The sequence below is a fragment of the Atractosteus spatula genome, chromosome 22 (genome assembly GCF_055471065.1).
Source record: "Atractosteus spatula isolate fAtrSpa1 chromosome 22, fAtrSpa1.hap1, whole genome shotgun sequence".
Lineage (NCBI taxonomy): Eukaryota > Metazoa > Chordata > Actinopteri > Semionotiformes > Lepisosteidae > Atractosteus > Atractosteus spatula.
In genome coordinates, this window is record NC_142727.1 from 17,560,567 (window position 1) to 17,583,367 (window position 22,801).

Consider the following 22,801-nt stretch of genomic DNA (forward strand, 5'->3'; position numbering starts at 1 on the left):
AAAGACCGCGGGCGCGTCGCGAGGGCCGCGGGGGCGTCTCGAGGGCCGCGGGGGCGTCTCAAAGACCGCGGGGGGCGTCGCGAGGGCTGCGGGGGCGTCTCGAGGACCGCGGGGGCGTCTCAAAGACCCCGGGCGCGTCGCGAGGGCCGCGGGGGCGTCTCGAGGGCCGCGGGGGCGTCTCAAAGACCCCGGGCGCGTCGCGAGGGCCGCGGGGGCGTCTCAAAGACCGCGGGGGCGTCTCGAGGGCCGCGGGGGCGTCTCAAAGACCCCGGGCGCGTCGCGAGGGCCGCGGGGGCGTCTCGAGGTCCGCGGGCGCGTCTCAAAGACCGCGGGCGCGTCGCGAGGGCCGCGGGCGCGTCGCGAGGGCCGCGGGGGCGTCTCAAAGACCGCGGGGGCGTCGCGAGGGCCGCGGGGGCGTCTCAAAGACCCCGGGCGCGTCACGAGGGCCGCGGGGGCGTCTCAAAGACGCAAAGTTGCTGAGCACCTGTACTTTGGATTGTTGGGACAAGTGGGATACAATAAGCAAATGTTCATGAACCCTTGAGATCAAAAGACTGATGGTTTGTTGGTGTTTTTTCGGTGCTGCAAAAACATTGAATTTGTCAGACCGGGAGCCAGTCTGTTTATCGTGCGGTTTAGCTCCACACCCCTACGACAGGGACTTCAGATACCAGCTACCAGCTCTGCTTCTCCTTGCCTTATTGTGCCAGAATTCCTGTTGATGTCCCCACAAAAATCAAGCGAATTAAAAAAGACTCATTTCAGACAGAGAAAGGGTTTTTCTGAGTCAGAGGCGCCATTGGACGCCAGTGTCCCCACCTCACCGCGCCGTATGCACACCACACTCCCGGAGTGTCGGAGCCGGAGCCCTGCGGGACGCCCCACACTCCCGGAGTGTCGGAGTCGGAGCCCTGCGGGACGCCCCACACTCCCGGAGTGTCGGAGCCGGAGCCCTGGGGGACGCCCCAGACTTTGTAAGACTCTGGAAGGTCGTGACCTCAGGTTCTTCCTGCCTCACGCGGTCACCACTGTTCTGTTTCGAGACGCCTCTCTGTCCTCCTGTGTTCCAGGGGCAACGTACCGTTTCCGGGTGATCGCCATCAACACCTACGGGGAGAGTCCGCACAGCGCCCCCTCCAGGCCGTACCACGTGCCTGCGGTCAGCACGCACTTCACCACCCGTCCCGTCGCTGGCCCCCACATCTCCTCCACCGACGCCGTTAGCGACACGCAGATCATCCTGCGCTGGACCGTAAGTGGCCACGACGCGCTTGCCCCCGCGGGCTGGGCGTGGGTTCAGGACAGCGATCCACCTCCCGAGCTCGAGCGCTGTCTGTGATGGCGGCGGTGCGCTCCTGCTGCGCGGGGGTTGTTGGTTGCTGGAGCGGGCCGACCCCACGAGAAACGGCGCGATGGGATTGCAGGATCTCCGGCTGGGGAGCCGTCCGCCACCAGGGGAGCTGTGGAGCCATGTGGACGTTGCCATGAAGCAGAAGGCTGTTTTTCTCGCGGAAAGGCCGCTCTGAAGGAGGTGTCTGGGGTCCCACGCGCAGCTCAACGCGTCGTGCTTACACAGACCGTCAGGCCTCCCATCAGACACCCGATAGTGTCTGCGGGGCCGGGGACAGGGGTTGTTCTTGAGGTGCTGACAAGAGCCAGAGACCGGCAGGACGGCTTCCCCGTGATCCCACCTCCTCCATCACTCGCTCGTCAATCACAGCCCCCCTAATCTGCGCTCGCTGGGAGCCGTGATTCCCTAATCCCGTTCCTGTGCCCTGTCTTTGTAATGAAAGCCTCCTGACTTCTGAGAACATCGAACGGGTCCCAGATACAGAGAAAGGCTCCCATCGCTTCAGAGGGATTATCCATGATAAGATCATTCCCCGCAGTCGACAGAGTACTGTCTGAGTACTGTCTCTGAGCCTCTCCATCTCTCTCCCCGCAGTACACACCCTCCAGCAACAACAACACCCCCATCCAGGGCTTCTACATCTACTACCGCCCCACGGACAGCGACAACGACAGCGACTACAAGAGGGACGTCGTGGAAGGTGAGGGCGCTCCGCCGAAGAGGCGCTGGAGGAGCTGCGCTCTTGAGCCAGGAGTCACCTGGGGCTCGTTCCAGCTCTCCTCTTAACGAGCCGAATCCGCTCGCTCTCCCAGCTCCTCCAGGGCCAGCACTGATATAACCAGAGGACCCGCCCCACTACGGAACCCGGCTCGGCTGGGGGCGTGGTAGAGCCCAGCTTGGCCGATTGCTCTCGTGGCTTTTTACTTCTGACCACTCTGCGTGGAGTGTGTCTCCCACAATCCCCTTAACAAAGGGAGCAGAGGTCTGAGAGAGCTCAGCACCCCGAGACGCCAGCAGGAGGCGCTGCGGGAGAGGTGGAGAGGGCGGCAGCAGGATTCCGATGGGAAGAGTGGGAGTGCTGAAGGGCTGTGGAGGTCAGCGAGGTCAGCTGCTGTGCCTGAGAGCAGGGCTGGGTAATGAGGCTTTAATGAATGACTGCCTCACTAATGGCCCAGAACTGAAACCTGACACTTGGCAGGACAGGCTCTCAGGTTGCAGTGAGGAATGTTAACAGCCTGTGTGCTGGGTCTTCTTCCCAGCCTGCTCTGCTCCCCGTCTCCCAGCCTGCTCTGCACTGACAGTCCCTTCACTCCCCCTTGCTCTTGTGGATACAACACACACACACATACAACACGCACTGCACACACCCACACACCACACACACACTCCACACACTCCACACACACACACACACTCCACACACTCCACACACACACACACACTCCACACGCACGCGCACGCACGCACACATGCACACACGCACGCCCGCACGCCCGCACGCCCGCACGCCCGCACGCCCGCACGCCCGCACGCCCGCACGCCCGCACGCACGCACGCACGCACGCACGCACGCACGCACGCACGCACGCACGCACCGGTGAGTCTGTGTGGTGCAGTGTGTTGTAGAAAAGCTGGACCTCTCCAGGTCTTGTAGGAGACTAGAGGAGCAGGGGTGGGGGGTGCGCTCACGAGAGGAGCAGTACTGGAAGATAAGGGCAAGGAGAGACCCATCCTAGAGTTCCTCTGCTCCTGTACTCTGCCAGTGCTGCTCCCATTGCTCACCTGAACAGAACAGCACAGTTCTTACCTTCACACAGAGTCCCAGACCTCCTGCAGACAGCAGGGGCTTCTCCCCTGGGCGACAGACCAGGGAGGAGTACCCAGCTGCCTGCCCTCCCCTGGCCACAGCACTGAGCCTGGACCCCTCCGGAAGAGCAGGGCCAGGTCCCAGCCTCAGTTTCATGTCTTCCCTCAATCTGGGACACTGGTTTGGACATTTGTGCCTGGAGGTTAGGTTCACCAGCACCACTCTTTTCCCTGGAGGTCTTCCCTGCATTGAGTAGACCCCTCCCTGCTTGCAGAAGGGTGCGGAGTAGGAAGGGACAGGCGACCCTGGGCAAGGAGGGTGTGAGGGCAGTGAGTGAAGAGTGAGTGAGACCTGGTGTCAGTGGAGATAAGGAAGAGAGAGCAGAGAGAGACGGCGCACTTTCCGCTGCACTCCGAGAAACCCTCTGAACAGAGCTGCAGCCCAGTGTGTGACCTCCTGTCCCAGCCGGGGGACCAGAGACTGGGCCTCTCCAGTAATACTTTATTGTCGTAAATGTTTGTTCATGTTTTGCCAAGATGTTTTTGCTTTGGCAACACTGTAGATCATCAGTCAGGCCAATAGTGCTGGTTGAGTTTGATTCTGACAGCAGGCGTGAGGGGAGCTGAGGTCATTCCAGGCGCCGCTCAAGCCTTGACTCACAAGATGAAGTGGTCCTCTGTTCAGTATTTTCCATGCAGAAGTGTCCCAGGCCACCTACAGACTGCTGGCTGTCGGCACGGGCTTTCCAGCCTGGCCTGGCCGCAGCTCAGAGTGCCTTCTGTCCAGAGCAGTCAGAGCGAGCGTGAGGCACAGCACGTGGTGCGACTGTCGTCATGAGCATCATAATGATCGTAATGATGATGCTCCAGTCTTCTCCCCACACACCAGCTCTCAGTGGGGAGGAGAGCAGAGTGATGAGGCCAGTTCAGAGAGGGGGGTATTAGGAGGCCATGATGGGTAAAGACCAGGGGGAAATTTGACCAGGACACTGGGGTAACATCCTCTACTCTTCTCGAGAAACACCCCGGGATTGTTAATGACCTCAGAGAGTCAGAACCTCAGTTTTACATCTCATCTGAAGGACGGCGCCTGTTTACAGTCTAGTGTCCCCGTCACTGTACTTGGACCTGCACAGACTGCAGGGTGAGCGCCCCCTACTGGCACTCCTAAGTATCAGCACCGCAGCCATCATACTTTCCTCTCCATTTGCTTGGGCCTTTAAAGCTGCTTCCTGCTCTCCTCGGCTGAGGGAGTGCTCAGCGGCTGCAGAAGAGACGCCATGGCCAAGCTAAGCAACTTGGAATCCACTCCAGTTCCTGAAAGACATTGTTGGAAACGGAGGACGCCAGTTCTCACATCTGCAGCTCCTCTCTGGCCCACTTGTCTGCCTGCATGTGTATCTGACCTGTTCTGTGAAATCCTTCAGTGAGCCCAGGTGGCCGGAGGGCTGTGTGAGGCTGGGAAGCTCTGAACTCATCCTTACCTCTGTTCCTAACAGGCAACAAGCAGTGGCACCTGATTGGCCAGCTGCAGCCCGAGACGTCCTATGACATCAAGATGCAGTGCTTCAACGACGGCGGAGAGAGCGAGTACAGCAACGTCATGATCTGTGAGACCAAAGGTGAGTGAGACAGGAGTGAACACAGGGAGGGATCTGGGAGAGAGACAGGAGTGAACACAGGGAGGGATCTGGGAGAGAGACAGGAGTGAACACAGGCAGTGATCTGGGAGAGAGACGGGAGTGAACACAGGCAGTGATCTGGGAGAGAGACAGGAGTGAACACAGGGAGGGATCTGGGAGAGAGACAGGAGTGAACACAGGGAGGGATCTGGGAGAGAGACAGGAGTGAACACAGGCAGTGATCTGGGAGAGAGACGGGAGTGAACACAGGCAGTGATCTGGGAGAGAGACAGGAGTGGACACAGGGAGGGATCTGGGAGAGAGACAGGAGTGAACACAGGGAGGGATCTGGGAGAGAGACAGGAGTGAACACAGGGAGGGATCTGGGAGAGACGGGAGTGAACACAGGGAGTGATCTGGGAGAGATGGGAGTGAACACAGGCAGTGATCTGGGAGAGACGGGAGTGAACACAGGCAGTGATCTGGGAGAGAGACAGGAGTGAACACAGGGAGCGATCTGGGAGAGAGACAGGAGTGAACACAGGGAGCGATCTGGGAGAGAGACAGGAGTGAACACAGGGAGTGATCTGTGATCTCAATCTCCTGCCTCTGCAGCCAGACAGGCCCCCGGCGTGTCTCCTGGAGGGGGGGCCGGAGCTGTGACGCCCCCAGGGCCCCCGGAGCGGGGGGGCGGCGGCGCAGGGGGTGTCCAGAGCCAGCGGGGAGGGGACATGCTGTACCTGATCGTGGGCAGCGTGCTGGGCGTGATGGTCCTCATCCTGCTGGCCTTCATCGCCATGTGCCTGTGGAGGAGCAGACAGCAGAGCAGCCTGCACAGTGAGTCCGGCGGCACGCCAGTCACGGCAGAGCTCTGTACAGACCCGCGCTGACCCCCGCCTCTCGTCCCGCAGAGTACGACCCCCCCGGGTACCTGTACCCGCCCGCGGAGATGAGCAGCCACGTCCTGGAGTACGCCGCGCTGCCCGGCACCAGCCACGCCAACGGCGGCCTGCGCCCCCTGCCCGGCAGCTGCCCACACCTGCACCACAAGCTGCCCGGCGGCCCACCGCTGCTGGCTGGCGCGCACCGCCCGCACAACGTGAGTGACCGCCCCGCCGCCCGCCTGCCCGCCCGGCCGGCTGGATCCCCTGACCGTCTGTCCGGCGGTCTGCCTCGCTGGGCGCGTCCGGACCCCCGCCCAGGAGTAACCCTCTGCTCTTGATTGGCAGGGGGGCGGCATGTACACGGCGCTGCCCCAGTCGGACCCCTCGGACTGTATGAGCTGCCAGAACTTCTGCAACAACAACAGGTGAGGGAGCCCCTGCCCAGCTGGCGCTTGAGTGGCCTCGGGACCCCCCCACACGCGCGGCTCTGTTGACTCTGCGCGCGGCGGCCAGCCTGCTGACGAGGCCTGTGTTTATGGAGCTCGCGGCGGCCCCAGGGGGAGGGGGAAGGGGGGTTCACAGCTGGCCGTGCTGTCGGGGGGATATCCACGTCTCAGGACTGCAGGGAACCCCGGGAATCTTTCTCATCTGGGCCAGACAGTGGGGGTCCCGGTCGGCCCCACTCTTGTGGCGCTTACAGGGGAACCGCAAGGCTATTTTACAAGACTCAGCATGGAAGAGCGCATTTCAAACCACAATGAAAGTAAAATGTACACAGTCACTTGTAGAACCTCCAGTTTACATCACAAAATAGACATACTCTGAGATTCAGATTGAGGCAACAGTGCGTCTGGTGAGATGAAGCAGCCCTATTATAAACAAGCAGGCTCGTGAATCCAGCTCTTGACTATAGCTCTTGACTTCCAGAAAGTTTTGCCAAAAAATACGACTTGCTTGTTAAGTCTGCAGGCAGATCATGTTGAAATATTTCTGCAGTGAAATGTCTGCTGCACAACCTGTACTTATTCACTTGTACATCTCATTACATTAGGACAATTACAGGGACTAGTGAGCAGGAAGGGCTACTTCCATCACAATTCGGTGGAGAGCAGGGGTTTGTGTCAACATGGTGATCATAGAGTACTCCACAAAGTTTGCTATTTTGATCTTAATTCAGTATTTGTAAAAATGTGCGATACCTTTGATTAATCCATTTTGTTACCGAGATTTAAAAACTGGTCTAAGAACTCAGGACTGCAGTCCCTTCAGGTGTCTTCTGATATTTTGTCTGTAATCCTGATTTCCATGTTCAGCATCGATCTATGGCCCTGCTTTGACACACCAGGCCAGGCTGCTTGATAGTGTTGAAGTAGCGCACGTCCCCTGCTGAGATGTGAGCTGTGCCAGGATTTTTCATTTATTTTAAAACCTGAATGTTTCTCTCTAATGCTGCTTTTTTGGCTTTCCAGATGCTACACAAAGACCAACGGGACGTTCTCTAATGGCACTCTTCCCATGATGCATCACATGTCACCCTGCCAGCAGGATGGGCTGGAGATGATGCCCTTGGCTCATGTGACCCCGGGCTGCGACACCCCCACTGTCCCACAATGCCCAGGGGAACTGGGCGAGGGAGGGGAGAAAGGCAGCATGACCCCTCTGCCTTCCCAGCATTCCTGCTGCCAGGCAGGGGAATACTGCCAGCTGGGAGGGAGAGGTAAGAGAAGGGCATCATCATCATTTACAGGGGCAGTTTGAAAAGAGTGAACCATCCCTGTGCTGTGCTGCTGTAGCCTCTGGATTGTGAGTGTGCAGTGGAGATGGTCACGTCTGGGCACGGAGTCCCACAGTTCTGCAGGTTTTCTGGTGACCGTCTAAAAGACACAGAAGGAACATGGAAATGTGATCAAGTGGTTCTGTTACTGATCACTTGGGCCAGTTCAGAGCTTCTCCAGACCTCAGGGGTGGGTCAGCTGGCAGATTATTTCCCCAGTGTAAAGAACAGCCGAGTCTCCTGCTAGAAGTGCTCGCTGGCACTGGCCACCACGAAGGACTGACCCCGACCAGAGAGCATCAATGGCTCTGAACCGCCTGCCCGTTCAGGATGAGCTCCGTGGAGCACGTTCCCAGTTGTCCGTCTTCCTGCGAGCTCCAGAAAGCAGGCAGCGCTCCCTGGCGCCTGTCACACCCCGGCCTGGGGGAGCGTGGACAGTCCTCTGACCACGCACGGGCCTTGGTGCTGCGAATTACACATCTCTCACAAAACAAGAAAGTTAGCATTGACCCCTTAAAAAAGTGAATATGAAAGAAGTGAGAAAAACAGACATATGTATTGTTCTTAGTATAATCAAAACACCTTTTGCTTTTCCTGGGGGTCTAGGACTTCAGCGTCTTGAAGATAGTGTCCTGTTCCTATGGAAACGAGACGTAGTTGGACAAGGAGTTTGCACAGTCAGGCCTGAGACCATCATCTCCCCGGTTCCCAACCAGACTCCCAGATCTGGGTTCTGTTGGGACCGGCCCAGAGAAGTTTCCCTGGTGAGGGCCACATGGGCCCCGAGTCTGTCCCCGGACAGCTGGGCCACGCGGCTCTCAGTGTCGAACAGCGTCGAATTACTCAGGCCGTTCCTTTCCTCAAAGAGGCAGGAAAAAACGACCCTGCATTGTGACGCAAAAGTGTTTTTGTGAGAGCTGGACACAGTGTTGCCTTGTAAGTACTGAAGTGGTCCATACTTCAGCCCTTGGGATTTAAAAACAAATCGGTCGACGCGACCGAGCCGCAGCGTGATTGGAAATCCGTCTGTCTCGCGATTGTGCCGTTGGCCTGTTCCGCCTCACAGGCGAGTGTCGTGTCTCTCGGGCAGGTGAGGAGCCACACTGTCGGGAGGCGGAGGGACCTGTGGTGGTGTGCTGGGAGACCCGGGGTCTGCCGGTCCTGGACTGTCCCGAGACAGTGGGCTGGACTTCAGCAGGCACGGCCATGGACAGACCCGTTGGGGACTTCTCACAGCCGGAGCTGCAGGAGACCTGAGGGGGCGTGAGTGGCGGTACAAGGACACAGGAGGGAGGGTGGAGAGAGAGGATCGGCGTGCACAAGCGAGGCAGGAAAACAGCAGTGACAACTTTTTAGACACTTATTTATTTTTTGTAGTAGTAAAATATTATTGCATATGAATGTATCTGTTTTAAGAAAAAAAGTTTGTCTTTTCTATTATTTATGCTTTTTGATGAGATTTTTTTATTTTTGTCTTCCACACAGTGGGGAGTTTAGCCTTTTTCTGTATAAAGTTTTGTAATAATATAAAGAGAAACTATGGAAGATACGAGCTTCTGTTATTTCCTGCGTCGTTAGGAGCACGCTCGTTAAGGCGTGTGGAAATACAAAGGGCTGCCAGAATTATGTCAGATCTATGTGGGCCTGCTGTTTGTGCTGTTAATCCTGGGGTGCTGCCATCAGCGAGGTGACTGTCCTCTGCAGGCTGAAGCACACTAAGCCCAAGAGGAGAGAGGAGCATGGTGTGAAATGTCTGACTCTGATCCAGTGTTGACTTGACGGCTCATCTGGGCTGCGCACCAGAATCCCAATCGGAGCCGCTCGGGGCCTCATGACCGCGAGTGTATTCATGGATAGAAGCCACCCTGTGGTCCTGGATCTTTTGCGCTTGGCGCTTTAAGAGCAGGGGGCTCATAAAGTTAGTCGTTCAGTTCCTGTAAGTGCATCGCGGACACGGCGGCCTTCGGTGTGCTTACCTGGATAGCAGTGTTGAGGACTCTTCACTCAGAACTCTTAACTTGTAATGAGGAGGCTGCGGGTTCAAATTCTGGGTGACAGAGCTTCGTCACAATGCCCAGCTTGTAAATGGTGTGAATATAAGTCTTTTGGGGGGAAAAAGTATTAGCCAAGCTAATATCTAATTCCTATTCTAATGAGATTAATGGACAATGACCATGTGGATACAGAAGCACGTGTCTCCTGCCCACATAAGGAATTCTAATAGGCGAGTGTGGACTGTCATTGCCAGTGATCTCTGGTATTCATGATAAAGTGGTTCTTGAAGAGTCCAGCGAACTTCATAAGCACCCTGTGTCTTGCCCGTCTATCAGCAGCAGTTTCACACTCGTGCTGGAGGGTTCAGCTGGTGTGTTTAAGCCTTCATTGATGAGCTGAAGTCTGCCAGTGCTCTTGTCCTGATGATCTAAGGAGGCCTGTTGAGCCTGCGGGACTGTTGCTCGTGAGCAGAGGATCTGAGAGTCTTGCCTTAAACAAAGCAGCGACAGCTCTTCACGTGCTGGGAATGACACTTGCCTTTTACAGGCACAGAGCTCTTGTGTCGGCTTATATGGCGAATTTATTGCAGCCCCGATCAGCAGTTAATCTGCTTCGGCAGCGGAACGTGCTCGGTGCTCCGGCTTGCCAGCTGGCGAGCAGAAGCAGATCACAGATCTCCCTGTGAGATCTGCTGGCTGAGAGCAGTGCTGCGCCCGTACTCGCCAGCCACAGCTGCTGCCTGTCGGTGTGCTGACCGCGCCGCAGAGAGCTCAGCGCCTCACCGTGGCACCTGACCGTCCAGCAGCCACACGCGCATCACTCAGAGCTGAGCTTGTGGGCTGGTGGTGATGAAGCGTGCCCAGACTCTGCTGTGACTGAGACATGGAATACTACTCTCATTTGTTACGGATGAGTTTTTCTTTGTCCATATGTCAGCGGGTTTCTTCTCGTTTTCTTCGGCAAGACTATGGGACTGGAAACACTGATTGTTTAAACCCCCATCCCCACCTCCGATCCTCGGCTGATTCAGCCTCTAGCAGACCCAGTGTAGCCTGTAACCTGTATGTCAACAGCTGTGGTGTGTCAATCTGCTGGGGTTGTATGATTGCGTTCTGTGTGTGAATTTCCTGTGAGTGCTGTGTGAGATCGCAGTGTGTGAGTGCGCTGTGATTGCTGTGTGTGAGTGCAGTGTGAGTGCAGTGTGAGTGCGCTGTGATTGCTGTGTGTGAGTGATGTGTGTGTGTCAGTGCACTGTGATTGCTGTGTGTGAGTGCACTGTGATTGCTGTGTGTGAGTGCAGTGTGAGTGCGCTGTGAGTGCTGTGTGTGTGAGTGCAGTGTGAGTGCGCTGTGATTGCTGTGTGTGAGTGCAGTGTGTGTGAGTGCACTGTGATTGCTGTGTGGGAGTGCTGTGTGTGGGAGTGCTGTGTGAGATCGCAGTGTGTGAGTGCTGTGTGTGTGAGTGCTGTGTGAGATCGCAGTGTGTGATTGCTGTGTGTGTGATTGCTGTGTGTGTGAGTGCTGTGTGAGATCGCAGTGTGTGAGTGCTGTGTGAGATCGCAGTGTGTGAGTGCTGTGAGTGTGTCAGTGCACTGCGAATGCTGTGTGTGTGTCAGTGCACTGCGAATGCTGTGTGTGTGTCGGTGCACTGCGAGTGCTGTGTGTGTGTCGGTGCACTGCGAATGCTGTGTGTGTGTCGGTGCACTGCGAGTGCTGTGAGTGTGTCGGTGCACTGTGAATGCTGTGAGTGTGTCGGTGCACTGTGAGTGCTGTGAGTGTGTCGGTGCACTGTGAGTGCTGTGAGTGTGTCAGTGCACTGTGAGTGCTGTGTGTGTGTCAGTGCACTGTGAGTGCTGTGTGCAGATGCTGCAGGAGGAGTGTGACTCCCAGTATCCTGTGAGCCTCTTGGTGATTGAGTATGGCTGCTTTCTAATCCTGGCTCAACCCGCATTCCTCGGCCCTGATGTGGCGCGTCGGTTGCTGGCACCCCAGCTGGTGTGCCCTGCCCGCCTGCGTGTAGCCAGCGCGCCCTCATTTCCTCCTGTTATTTTTGGAGTAAAGCACATCCCTCCTTGCTCCTCCACCCCAGCGCCAGTTGTGGGCGTGCCTACCCGCCTGCGTGCCAGTCCCTGCCCTCCTTTCTTCCATCAGCCCCTCTGTCTGTCTCCCCCTGCTGGCCAGGCCCTGGACAGTCCCTTCCTCCGATCACTGCGGTTCAAATACCGCCAGGTCACGCCAGGACTGGCCCGTCACCCTAGACACAGTCCCCAAGCTGCAGCCTGGAGATCCCGCTGCTTTTCGACACTGCTGTCCATTTCAGAACTGTGCAGCTCGGCAGTGAGAAAGTGGTCCGTTCACCGAGCTTTAAAAGGTCTTGCCAAGTGAAATGTTTATTGGTGACGTCAGTGCTGCTGTGCACAGATGAGCAATGGGTATATACAGGACAGGCAGGCCGAGCAGCTGAGCGGACAAGAGCTCTGGTACCGCGCCTGACCTCCTGGTATCGCGGTTTGGCTCGTTTCTCCTGAGCTTGACAGCTGTCCTGATCGCCTCGCCTTCTTACTGGACACACAGTACAGAGTTCCCAGCGCATGTGATATCAGGGGCCATTGTCACTCTGTCACGGTGCAAGGTTAGGAGCAGGGCGGCTGGGTGAGTTGGGGTAGGCAGACAAACACCAAACAAAATCCTCACAAATCCATCATAACAGCAAAATCCAGCATAATTGATTACTTATGCCTGTTCTGTGATGCAGTCATTGATTATTTTTGTGTGCAAAGAGGGACGTGGGAAACCCGAAGTACAGTTTGCGTTGCCTCGGAAGTTATTGTGAAAATGTTTACATCACAGCTCCGGCCTGGCATAGTCTTTTAAAGAAAACAGAAGCTGCCCGGATGACGTTCTGCTCCCCCTCGGGCGCCGAAGGGCCACGGCCTCAAAGCCCTGGCCCAGCCTTCTCCCACCAGTGGCCAGTGTTGAGGCCCCCTGTGCTGCTGGGAAACGCAGCGACGCTGTGGGAGGCCGAGGCTCAGCGGTGGCCGTGCCCTTTCCAAACCCCTGTCCGTCCCAGCAGCCCCCTTGCCTCCTGGCGTGGAGGAGGTGCCTTTTGAATCCAGTCCCGCGCTTCCTGGACCCTTCCTGTCGCCTGTGTCCCCCTGGCCCGGTGGACCCCCCTGCGCGTGGTGAGAGCCAGGTCACTGCCCCACTCGTTTGCGCGAAGGGACAGTGAGGACGATTCCTTTAACCTTTTCAGTGCCTTTCAGGGGTTTGCACCCATAAAATCTTGTGTTTGCAGGCTCCGCGATACAGTCTAGTTGCTCTTTTCTCAAGCACTTTCTGGTGAGCCAGTGTCCATTTTTTATCGTGCCCTGAGCTAGGCATTGGTGTTCCCTCCCACTGCTCTGAACACAAATATCTCACTCTCTGCAGCCACAGCTGATTCGAACCCACGTCCGGACTGCCGTCGGCTGCGATCGCAGGGAGTGTCCAGGGGTCATCATGAACGCTCGCTGTAGTGTGACATCAAAGAGGCCAGCGATGCCTTTCCATGTCCATATAGGAGCCGTCATTTAGCTTCTGAGTCTCTCTTTGGGTCTGGATCATCGCAGGCTGAATGGAAAACTCTGCCCACGGCTCTTTCCCTGCTAAAACGGGAGCTGTGTGAGCAGCACTGTCAGTGCCAGTGAATAATGGACAAGCGCTCTGAAAGGGCATGTGGCATGTGGTTCCTGCAGGCTGGGGTTGTTAGCAATAACAAGATAGAGAGTTTGTTCTAAACTTTGCAGATTTTTAGAATAATATAACTCTTACACTTCTATAGCTCTTTTCTGGACCCTCCATTCAGAGCTCTTTACAGGTCACGGGGATCCCCTCCACCCCCACCAGTGTGTACCCCCACCTGGATGATGCTCCAGTCCGCTCCCCACACACCAGCTCTCAGTGGGGAGGAGAGCAGAGTGATGAGGCCAGTTCAGAGACGGGGGGTATTAGGAGGCCATGATGGGTAAAGACCAGGGGGAGGTTTGGCCAGGACACTGGGGTAACATCCTCTACTCTTCTCGAGAAACACCCTGGGATTGTTAATAGTTTTACGTCTCATCTGAAGGACGGCGCCTGTTTACAGTATAGTGTCCCCGTCACTGTACTGGGGCATTAGGACCCACACAGACCCCAGGGTGAGCGCCCCCTGCTGGCTCCACTGACACCTCTCCCAGCAGCAGCCTCAGCTCTCCCAGGAGTCTCCCCTCCAGGTACTGGCCAGGCTCTCACTGCTGGGCTCCAGTGGGCGGCCAGCTGGGAGCTGCAGGGAGATAGAGCTGCTGTGTTTTCGATCGGTGCTCTGTGCCCAGTCTCCAGTGCTCCATGCTCTCCTCGTCTCTTCTGTGCACACAGTCCAGTGCCCTGAGAGAGACCCCATCCACCCGTTTCTAATCGGTCTATCCACTTCACTCTCACAGCGGTGCCAGAGCCTGTCCTGGTAAGCAATGTGTGCTGTGGGAGGAAACCCCCAGGAGCACAGGAGAACATACAGACTCCACACGGAAAGCACCCCAGGTCTGTTGTTGAACCCAGGGCCCAGCTCCGCCAGTATCCAGCGATACTGACCCCTGGCCCACTGCTCCCAGAATGAGCTCGTTTTCTAGTCATTGTTTTCAGCGACGGTACAGCAGCAAAGACTTCATGTCAAAACAAAACACTGTCCTGCAGATGGGTATAGCGTGTATTCATTCATGCCAGGAGAGCTCACAGCTTTGTGGCAGTTCAGACTTTTTTGTTTTAAAACAAAACGTTTTTTTCCACCGAGCAGTAATGGATTGAACTGAAAACAGATAAGACTTGACATAATGGTTACAGTATGTTACGCGATGAATATCAGTAGCTGCGCTGGATCTCTCAGCAGATTTCTAGACAATCTTTTTCATGATGTCACGCTGAACAATTCTGAGCAATCTGGACCTGCTAACAATTACCCTGAAGTACAGTAGAAACAAGCCTTAAAACATTCCAGGTGGCCCTCGATCAGTGGGATCAGAGCAACAGCCTGGCGATGCAGAAATACAACTTTTTATTTTAAAGACCGTACGTGGAAACCACCATGATCATTCCCCTCTGGAAACAAAGCAGGACAGTGTTTCCTCTGCATCAGGCAGTGGCGACAGCCAGCTGAGAGTGTGGTGTGAGGAATTCAGCAGGACAGAGCCAGCACCGTGCAGTTCACGTGGCGGATATACTGCTGGAGCAGGTCCTGCGAGATTCAGCTTTCAGGTTAGGAATCCTTCACTCTGTGCAAAACGTAGCTGTGCCCGGGACTTGAACTTTGTCAAAATTCAGTTTTTACATCTGCCTTCCTGAAACACCATCCCCTCTAACGCATGCCTGTGGCTGTAAGTCAACTCTGGCCTCTTTTGTCATGTTCTTGATGTGGTTGGGTTAGGGGTTCGAGACCTTCCCTGTGTGCATGACCTTCTGATACCCTCTGCAGCATTACTCCTGCTCAGAAAACCGAATGGATTTCATCTGCAGGCGTCTCAGCCCATAGCAGCCGTGCTTTGAGGGGTTCAAATGTGAAGAGCAGATTGTAAATTATGAACTGCATATTTTAAAGTGTATGTTTGTAAGATTTAACATTTACATGCATTTTTTAAGTACACCCTTAGAGTCTACAATTTACAAATTAAAAAAGCAACATCACAGAAGCCCCTTGGATTACAAGGTAGGATATTTATTATATTATTTTGAGTTGATCTAAAACGTAACCAAAATGTCCACAAAGAGTAAGCCGAGCTGATCCTTGCATTCAAAAATAGTCAAATCGAGTTTGTGTTGCTGGCAGGGCAGAGCAGGAATGTTGAAATGGGGGACAGGCAGGGAGTTTGGGGTTCTGGGTTCGGAAATGAACCTCCTCTCCCCCTCTGCTGGGGACAATTGTAGTTGTGTGTGCGTGCTGTGTGTCCTGTCTGTGCACAGTGTTTGTGTATGCTCTCAGTGTACTGCGTGTGTGCAGAGTGCGTATGCTGTGTGTATGTGCGCTGTGTGCTGTGTCTGTGTTGTGTGTGCTATGTGATCTGTCTATGTGTGCTGTGCTGTGTGTGCTGTTTCTCTGTGTTGTGTCTCTGCTGTGTGTGGTGTGTGCTGTGTGCTGTGTCTCTGTGTGCTGTGTGCTGTGTCTCTGTGCTGTGTGTGGTGTGTGCTGTGTCTCTGTGCTGTGTGTGTGCTCTGTGCTGTGTTTGTCTTTGTGCTGTGTGTGTGCTCTGTGCTGTGTCTCTGTGCTGTGTCTGTGTGTGTGCTGTGTGCTGTTTCTCTCTGTGCTGTCTCTCTGTGCTGTGTGTGGTGTATGCTGTGTCTCTGTACTGTGCTGTGTGTGCTGTGTCTCTGTGCTGTGTGAGTGCTCTGTGCTGTGTGCTGTGTCTCTGCGTGCTGTGTCTCTGTGCTGTGTGTGGTGTGTGCTGTGTCTCTGTACTGTGGTGTGTGCTGTGTCTCTGTGCTGTGTGTGTGCTCTGTGCTGTTTCTCTGTGCTGTGTGTGTGCTCTGTGCTGTGTCTCTGTGCTGTGTGTGCGCTGTGTCTGTGTGTGTGCGCTGTGTCTGTGTCTTTGTGCTGTGTGTGTGCTGTGTCTCTGTGCTGTGTGTGAACTGTTTCTCTGTGCTGTGTGTGTGCTGTGTCTCTGTGCTGTGTGTGCTGTGTGCTGTGTCTGTGCTTTGGGACTGCGTGAGTGAGGGACAGGCCTCTGCTGTGCTGCCTCTCAGCTGGTTGCCGTGACGGTGATGGTGACGTTGACGGGCTCGTTGCCATCGCCAGGGGGAGGAGCCTGTGAAGGAGGGGAGGAGCCTGAGGGAGCTTCTTCTGGAAAAGACAGGGAAGCCAGGAACAGAGTTGGTTCATGCAGGAAAGAGCCGAGTTCAGACATCTTATGTCTTGTTAAACAGCAAGTGTACACTGCACCACGACAGTCTTTCATATTTCGCGTTTACTGATTTCGCCCTGTTTTCCCTTCCTCACACATACATACACAATTCTGCACCATTCCTCTACTGAAATTGTAAACATTTTTTCAACTAACGGTTTCTGCTGACAGATCTGTGGTTTGTAGTGGCCTTGAGGCCTCACAGAGCTCTGTAACAGAGTGGCACTGAGCCACGCCTGAGTCCGACCCGTGGGGTCTGACTGGCCAGCCTGATGGGCGAGCTGCTCCTGTACCCATGACCTCAGGCCCGTGTGATCAGGCTCTGCCGGGCCTGTGGGGACCGAAGACGGCCACCTCTCCTCTCACCCAAACCGTCCGAAGGGCCTTCACTAGAGTGTCCAAGGCTAGCTCCCAGAGGGGTGTGACATTGTTCTGGGGGGTGACGAACAGTCTCCGGTGGGGTGCCCCTGGGAATGACCCCATGTGTGCAGTGCCTGGCTGTGAAGGAAGTGTCTTCAGGACCAGGGTGGGACACTGTCCTCGCCTGTTTTACCTCACAGAGGAGGCTGGTGGGACTGATCCGGGCTCACGGTGCCAGCGGTGGCTCGGGCTGAACGGGAGCCGGAGTGACACAGGCGCCACAGCTGGGCCAGTGAAATGAGCCTGACCTTCATCAGGGAAACGACACCATCGACTGCCTTAATGACAGACTGTGTAACCCCGAGCTCCTCGGGAGCTGGTGCTGCACCTGCCCTGGTGCTGGCGTGGCCACTGCTCAGAAGCGCACAGCCGCTGTGCAGCTCGTGGAAATACTGAGCCTCCTCTCCCCCGGCTCTAGAGTTCAGCTAGTTTTCGGCATTCAGGATGGCTAAAATATACTGGGGAATTGTGGCCATAACACTGTAAAATTAGATGTAAACATTTGATCTCTAAAGGTTGATCCAAATGTTGGATTGCAGTATTAGAAAAGCAGACTTTGAAGACATGAGGCAGAGCTCACAAGCTCTGAAATGGTTTTGAAGTCAACAGGATTATTATAAATTAGAAACATGCCGTTACAGTCAGAAAACAAATTCATCCCTAAAACAGATAGGTCAAGGAAAATGAGAAGAACGGAGAGAATAGATGAAAAGTGAGAAAGAACAGAGTATTCTACAGTCTACAAGACCTCAGCATGCTTCAGTGGAGTTTAAAATAATGCAAAGCCATTTTTCATGGCCCTGTCAGAAAAGGACCTGCAAGAGTGTAAGTAAACAGCTTGCAAGATTAATGTTAGGAGATTAAAATGATTAGTAAACCTGCTGAATGAATATTTCATGGAAGGGTTTTACAAAAGATGTCTTTAACTTGCCCCAGTTTAAGCGATAGAACTGAGTAAGTGACACTGATGTCTTACAGGAACTAGATAGATCACTTTGGACACCTGAAATAGTTGATTACTTTCTGTTTTTTCCTTCTTAATTCAGTCTGGGAGCAGTTATTGATTGTAAGGAGTCATATCTGCATTCAAAGCGCCCACCAGATATGTCAATTTAGGAGTGCGACACCTGGTGTGGCTCTACAGCCCTTCTCCTAACCAGGGCGAGGCGAAGAGCTGTAGGCTCTAGTCATGCAGGAAGCCCGTGTCATAGTGGACAGCTGGCAGGCACCTGTGCTGGAGGCAGGAGTGTGGCCCTCTTCTCCCGCCCCTGGCCCCTGCTCATCCTCGGGGTAGCTTATGTTCTCCCTGGACTCCGCAGGCTGTCTGCAAGCACAAACACATGCTGACAACACCCGGTGACATCACACTCCACCCTGCTATGACATCACATCACACTCTACTCTGTAGTGACATCACACACTGCCTCATGGAGGCACTGTTCTGCAGCTCTGCCCCCGTGTCTCTTGTGCACTTCCTCCTTCATCCCTGCAGTTCTTTTTGGAGTTTTTTTCTGCCCTTCTGTCTGTCGTGTGCCGAGACCCCAGACACCCCCTCTCCCCCGCCCTACAGTGTTAGCCTCCAGCTGTGCTCCTGCAGTCCAGATGTGCTGTTGTTCCACTACTGACTGGGGCAGCCTCTGGGCCTCGGGCGTGCCCTCAGCGGGCACAGCATCCCGGTACTCACATGCCAAAGAACATGTTGTGTAGACCTGAAGAGACAAAAGCCAGGAGTTCCAGTTAGAGTCCTCCTCGGTTTCAGCTGTGCGAGCGCTACCAAAGGCCAGCTGTGTGGCTGTGGGTTCGAATCCCAGGTGTGCTGCTGCTCTTGCCCCTCTGAGCAGGACAGCGCGCTGCTGTAGAAGCATGAGGCACTTTTCATAAAGGCTCCAGCCCAGTAAATGAATAAGACTGTGTAGAGACCTGAGAGGGCTGGCAGGGCCTGGGTACGGGTGGGCTAGAGTCGGCTGTGCTTTGCTGGGTTCTTCAGACAGGGGGTGAGTGCTGCTGCTACGTTCTTCTGGTTTGTTTTGACCAGATTTAGAGTTGATAGTATACTAACTAGTACACACAGAGGAGAGGAAACCAGAATCTCTGCTCTGTGTGAAATGTGTCTAATTAACCTGTCGTCATTTACCCTTGCTCTGAATTTTAAGTTGATGCAAGGAGTTATGAATACAAGTTTATGCTGTAATATAATTAAGGATCAGTCTGTTGACCTAATTATTGCTAATGTCTGAGTGTGTCAGAGTTAAGAAATCTAGACACGCAAGCAGCAAGCTCTCAGAGGTAAGAGAGTTGAGAAACGTGTATCTGACATGATAAGGAACATGAATATTTTTTTTAATTGTAGGACTTACTAGACCTTCCAGGATTCTCGGGCCACGTTTAGCTCTGGAGAAGTGGCAATCTGCCCCCAGGGTGGACTGATTACTGAGTGAGTGTGTGTTTGTGTTTGTGTGTAGTCTGTGCGTGTGTGTGTGCTGTACTCACGGGGGTTGTCGGTGCGGTTCCTGATGACGTACTGGAACACCAGCACAGTGCCCACTGTGGCCACGATCATCCCCGCGATGGCTGCCCCAATGACTGCTGGGTAAGCGTTGAACGGGGGATCCGCTGAAAGACAACATGTGGCCTCCCTTTACTGCCATCCAACACACCTGGACCTCTGGGGCAGACAGCTCGGCCCATCACTGCACTGACACAGGCCCAGAGCCAATCTATACACACACTGCACTGACACTGACACAGGCCCAGAGCCAGTCTATACACACACTACACTGACACTGACACAGGCCCAGAGCCAGTCTATACACACACTGATACTGACACTGACACAGGCCCAGAGCCAGTCTATACACACACTGCACTGACACTGACACTGACACAGGCCCAGAGCCAGTCTATACACACACTGACACTGACACTGACACTGACACAGGCCCAGAGCCAGTCTATACACACACTGCACTGACACTGACACAGGCCCAGAGCCAGTCTATACACACACTGCACTGACACTGACACAGGCCCAGAGCCAGTCTATACACACACTGACACTGACACAGGCCCAGAGCCAGTCTATACACACACTGACACTGACACTGACACAGGCCCAGAGCCAGTCTATACACACACTGACACTGACACTGACACAGGCCCAGAGCCAGTCTATACACACACTGCACTGACACTGACACTGACACAGGCCCAGAGCCAGTCTATACACACACTGACACTGACACTGACACAGGCCCAGAGCCAGTCTATACACACACTGCACTGACACTGACACAGGCCCAGAGCCAGTCTATACACACACTGATACTGACACAGGCCCAGAGCCAGTCTATACACACACTGACACTGACACTGACACAGGCCCAGAGCCAGTCTATACACACACTGCACTGACACTGACACAGGCCCAGAGCCAGTCTATACACACACTGACACTGACACAGGCCCAGAGCCAGTCTATACACACACTGACACTGACACAGGCCCAGAGCCAGTCTATACACACACTACACTGACACTGACACAGGCCCAGAGCCAGTCTATACACACACTGACACTGACACTGACACAGGCCCAGAGCCAGTCTATACACACACTGACACAGACACAGGCCCAGAGCCAGTCTATACACACACTGACACTGACACTGACACAGGCCCAGAGCCAGTCTATACACACACTGACACTGACACAGGCCCAGAGCCAGTCTATACACACACTGCACTGACACTGACACAGGCCCAGAGCCAGTCTATACACACACTGACACTGACACAGGCCCAGAGCCAGTCTATACACACACTGCACTGACACTGACACAGGCCCAGAGCCAGTCTATACACACACTGACACTGACACAGACACAGGCCCAGAGCCAGTCTATACACACACTGACACTGACACTGACACAGGCCCAGAGCCAGTCTATACACACACTGACACTGACACTGACACTGACACTGACACAGGCCCAGAGCCAGTCTATACACACACTGCACTGACACAGGCCCAGAGCCAGTCTATACACACACTGCACTGACACTGACACTGACACAGGCCCAGAGCCAGTCTATACACACACTGACACTGACACAGGCCCAGAGCCAGTCTATACACACACTGCACTGACACTGACACAGGCCCAGAGCCAGTCTATACACACACTGACACTGACACAGGCCCAGAGCCAGTCTATACACACACTGACACTGACACAGGCCCAGAGCCAGTCTATACACACACTGACACTGACACAGGCCCAGAGCCAGTCTATACACACACTGACACTGACACTGACACAGGCCCAGAGCCAGTCTATACACACACTGCACTGACACTGACACAGGCCCAGAGCCAGTCTATACACACACTGACACTGACACAGGCCCAGAGCCAGTCTATACACACACTGACACTGACACAGGCCCAGAGCCAGTCTATACACACACTGACACTGACACTGACACAGGCCCAGAGCCAGTCTATACACACACTGCACTGACACTGACACAGGCCCAGAGCCAGTCTATACACACACTGCACTGACACTGACACAGGCCCAGAGCCAGTCTATACACACACTGACACTGACACTGACACAGGCCCAGAGCCAGTCTATACACACACTGACACTGACACTGACACAGGCCCAGAGCCAGTCTATACACACACTGCACTGACACAGGCCCAGAGCCAGTCTATACACACACTGACACTGACACAGGCCCAGAGCCAGTCTATACACACACTGACACTGACACAGGCCCAGAGCCAGTCTATACACACACTGACACTGACACTGACACAGGCCCAGAGCTAGTCTATACACACACTGCACTGACACTGACACAGGCCCAGAGCCAGTCTATACACACACTGACACTGACACAGGCCCAGAGCCAGTCTATACACACACTGACACTGACACTGACACAGGCCCAGAGCCAGTCTATACACACACTGACACAGGCCCAGAGCCAGTCTATACACACACTGCACTGACACTGACACAGGCCCAGAGCCAGTCTATACACACACTGACACTGACACTGACACAGGCCCAGAGCCAGTCTATACACACACTGACACTGACACTGACACTGACACAGGCCCAGAGCCAGTCTATACACACACTGCACTGACACAGGCCCAGAGCCAGTCTATACACACACTGACACTGACACAGGCCCAGAGCCAGTCTATACACACACTGACACTGACACTGACACAGGCCCAGAGCCAGTCTATACACACACTGACACTGACACAGGCCCAGAGCCAGTCTATACACACACTGCACTGACACTGACACAGGCCCAGAGCCAGTCTATACACACACTGACACTGACACAGGCCCAGAGCCAGTCTATACACACACTGCAATGACACTGACACAGGCCCAGAGCCAGTCTATACACACACTGCACTGACACTGACACTGACACAGGCCCAGAGCCAGTCTATACACACACTGCACTGACACAGGCCCAGAGCCAGTCTATACACACACTGACACTGACACAGGCCCAGAGCCAGTCTATACACACACTGACACTGACACTGACACAGGCCCAGAGCCAGTCTATACACACACTGACACTGACACTGACACTGACACAGGCCCAGAGCCAGTCTATACACACACTGCACTGACACTGACACAGGCCCAGAGCCAGTCTATACACACACTGACACTGACACAGGCCCAGAGCCAGTCTATACACACACTGACACTGACACAGACACAGGCCCAGAGCCAGTCTATACACACACTGACACTGACACTGACACAGGCCCAGAGCCAGTCTATACACACACTGACACTGACACTGACACAGGCCCAGAGCCAGTCTATACACACACTGACACTGACACAGGCCCAGAGCCAGTCTATACACACACTGACACTGACACAGGCCCAGAGCCAGTCTATACACACACTGACACTGACACTGACACAGGCCCAGAGCCAGTCTATACACACACTGACACTGACACTGACACAGGCCCAGAGCCAGTCTATACACACAC

At 54.7% G+C, this 22,801-nt stretch overlaps 2 protein-coding genes across 2 annotated transcripts in view; one reads left to right on the forward strand and one right to left on the reverse strand.

The window, feature by feature from the left end:
- Positions 1-8,982, forward strand: part of cdon (cell adhesion associated, oncogene regulated) — a 37,743-nt gene extending 28,761 nt beyond the window's left edge. The window contains exons 12-19 of the mRNA XM_088939488.1: positions 1,071-1,252; positions 1,946-2,051; positions 4,657-4,779; positions 5,395-5,616; positions 5,691-5,878; positions 6,009-6,088; positions 7,133-7,380; positions 8,528-8,982. Coding sequence (XP_088795614.1) covers positions 1,071-1,252; positions 1,946-2,051; positions 4,657-4,779; positions 5,395-5,616; positions 5,691-5,878; positions 6,009-6,088; positions 7,133-7,380; positions 8,528-8,694 — 1,316 coding nt within the window. The 3' untranslated portion in view covers positions 8,695-8,982. The remainder of the gene's footprint in view (positions 1-1,070; positions 1,253-1,945; positions 2,052-4,656; positions 4,780-5,394; positions 5,617-5,690; positions 5,879-6,008; positions 6,089-7,132; positions 7,381-8,527) is intronic.
- Positions 8,983-15,263: 6,281 nt separating this feature from the next.
- LOC148816915 (V-set and immunoglobulin domain-containing protein 10-like 2) overlaps positions 15,264-22,801 on the reverse strand; it is a 33,690-nt gene continuing 26,152 nt past the window's right edge. Inside the window, exons 8-11 of the mRNA XM_088939467.1 lie at positions 19,244-19,366; positions 18,438-18,462; positions 17,983-18,077; positions 15,264-16,272 (exon numbers count right to left, since the gene is read on the reverse strand). Coding sequence (XP_088795593.1) covers positions 16,172-16,272; positions 17,983-18,077; positions 18,438-18,462; positions 19,244-19,366 — 344 coding nt within the window. The 3' untranslated portion in view covers positions 15,264-16,171. The remainder of the gene's footprint in view (positions 16,273-17,982; positions 18,078-18,437; positions 18,463-19,243; positions 19,367-22,801) is intronic.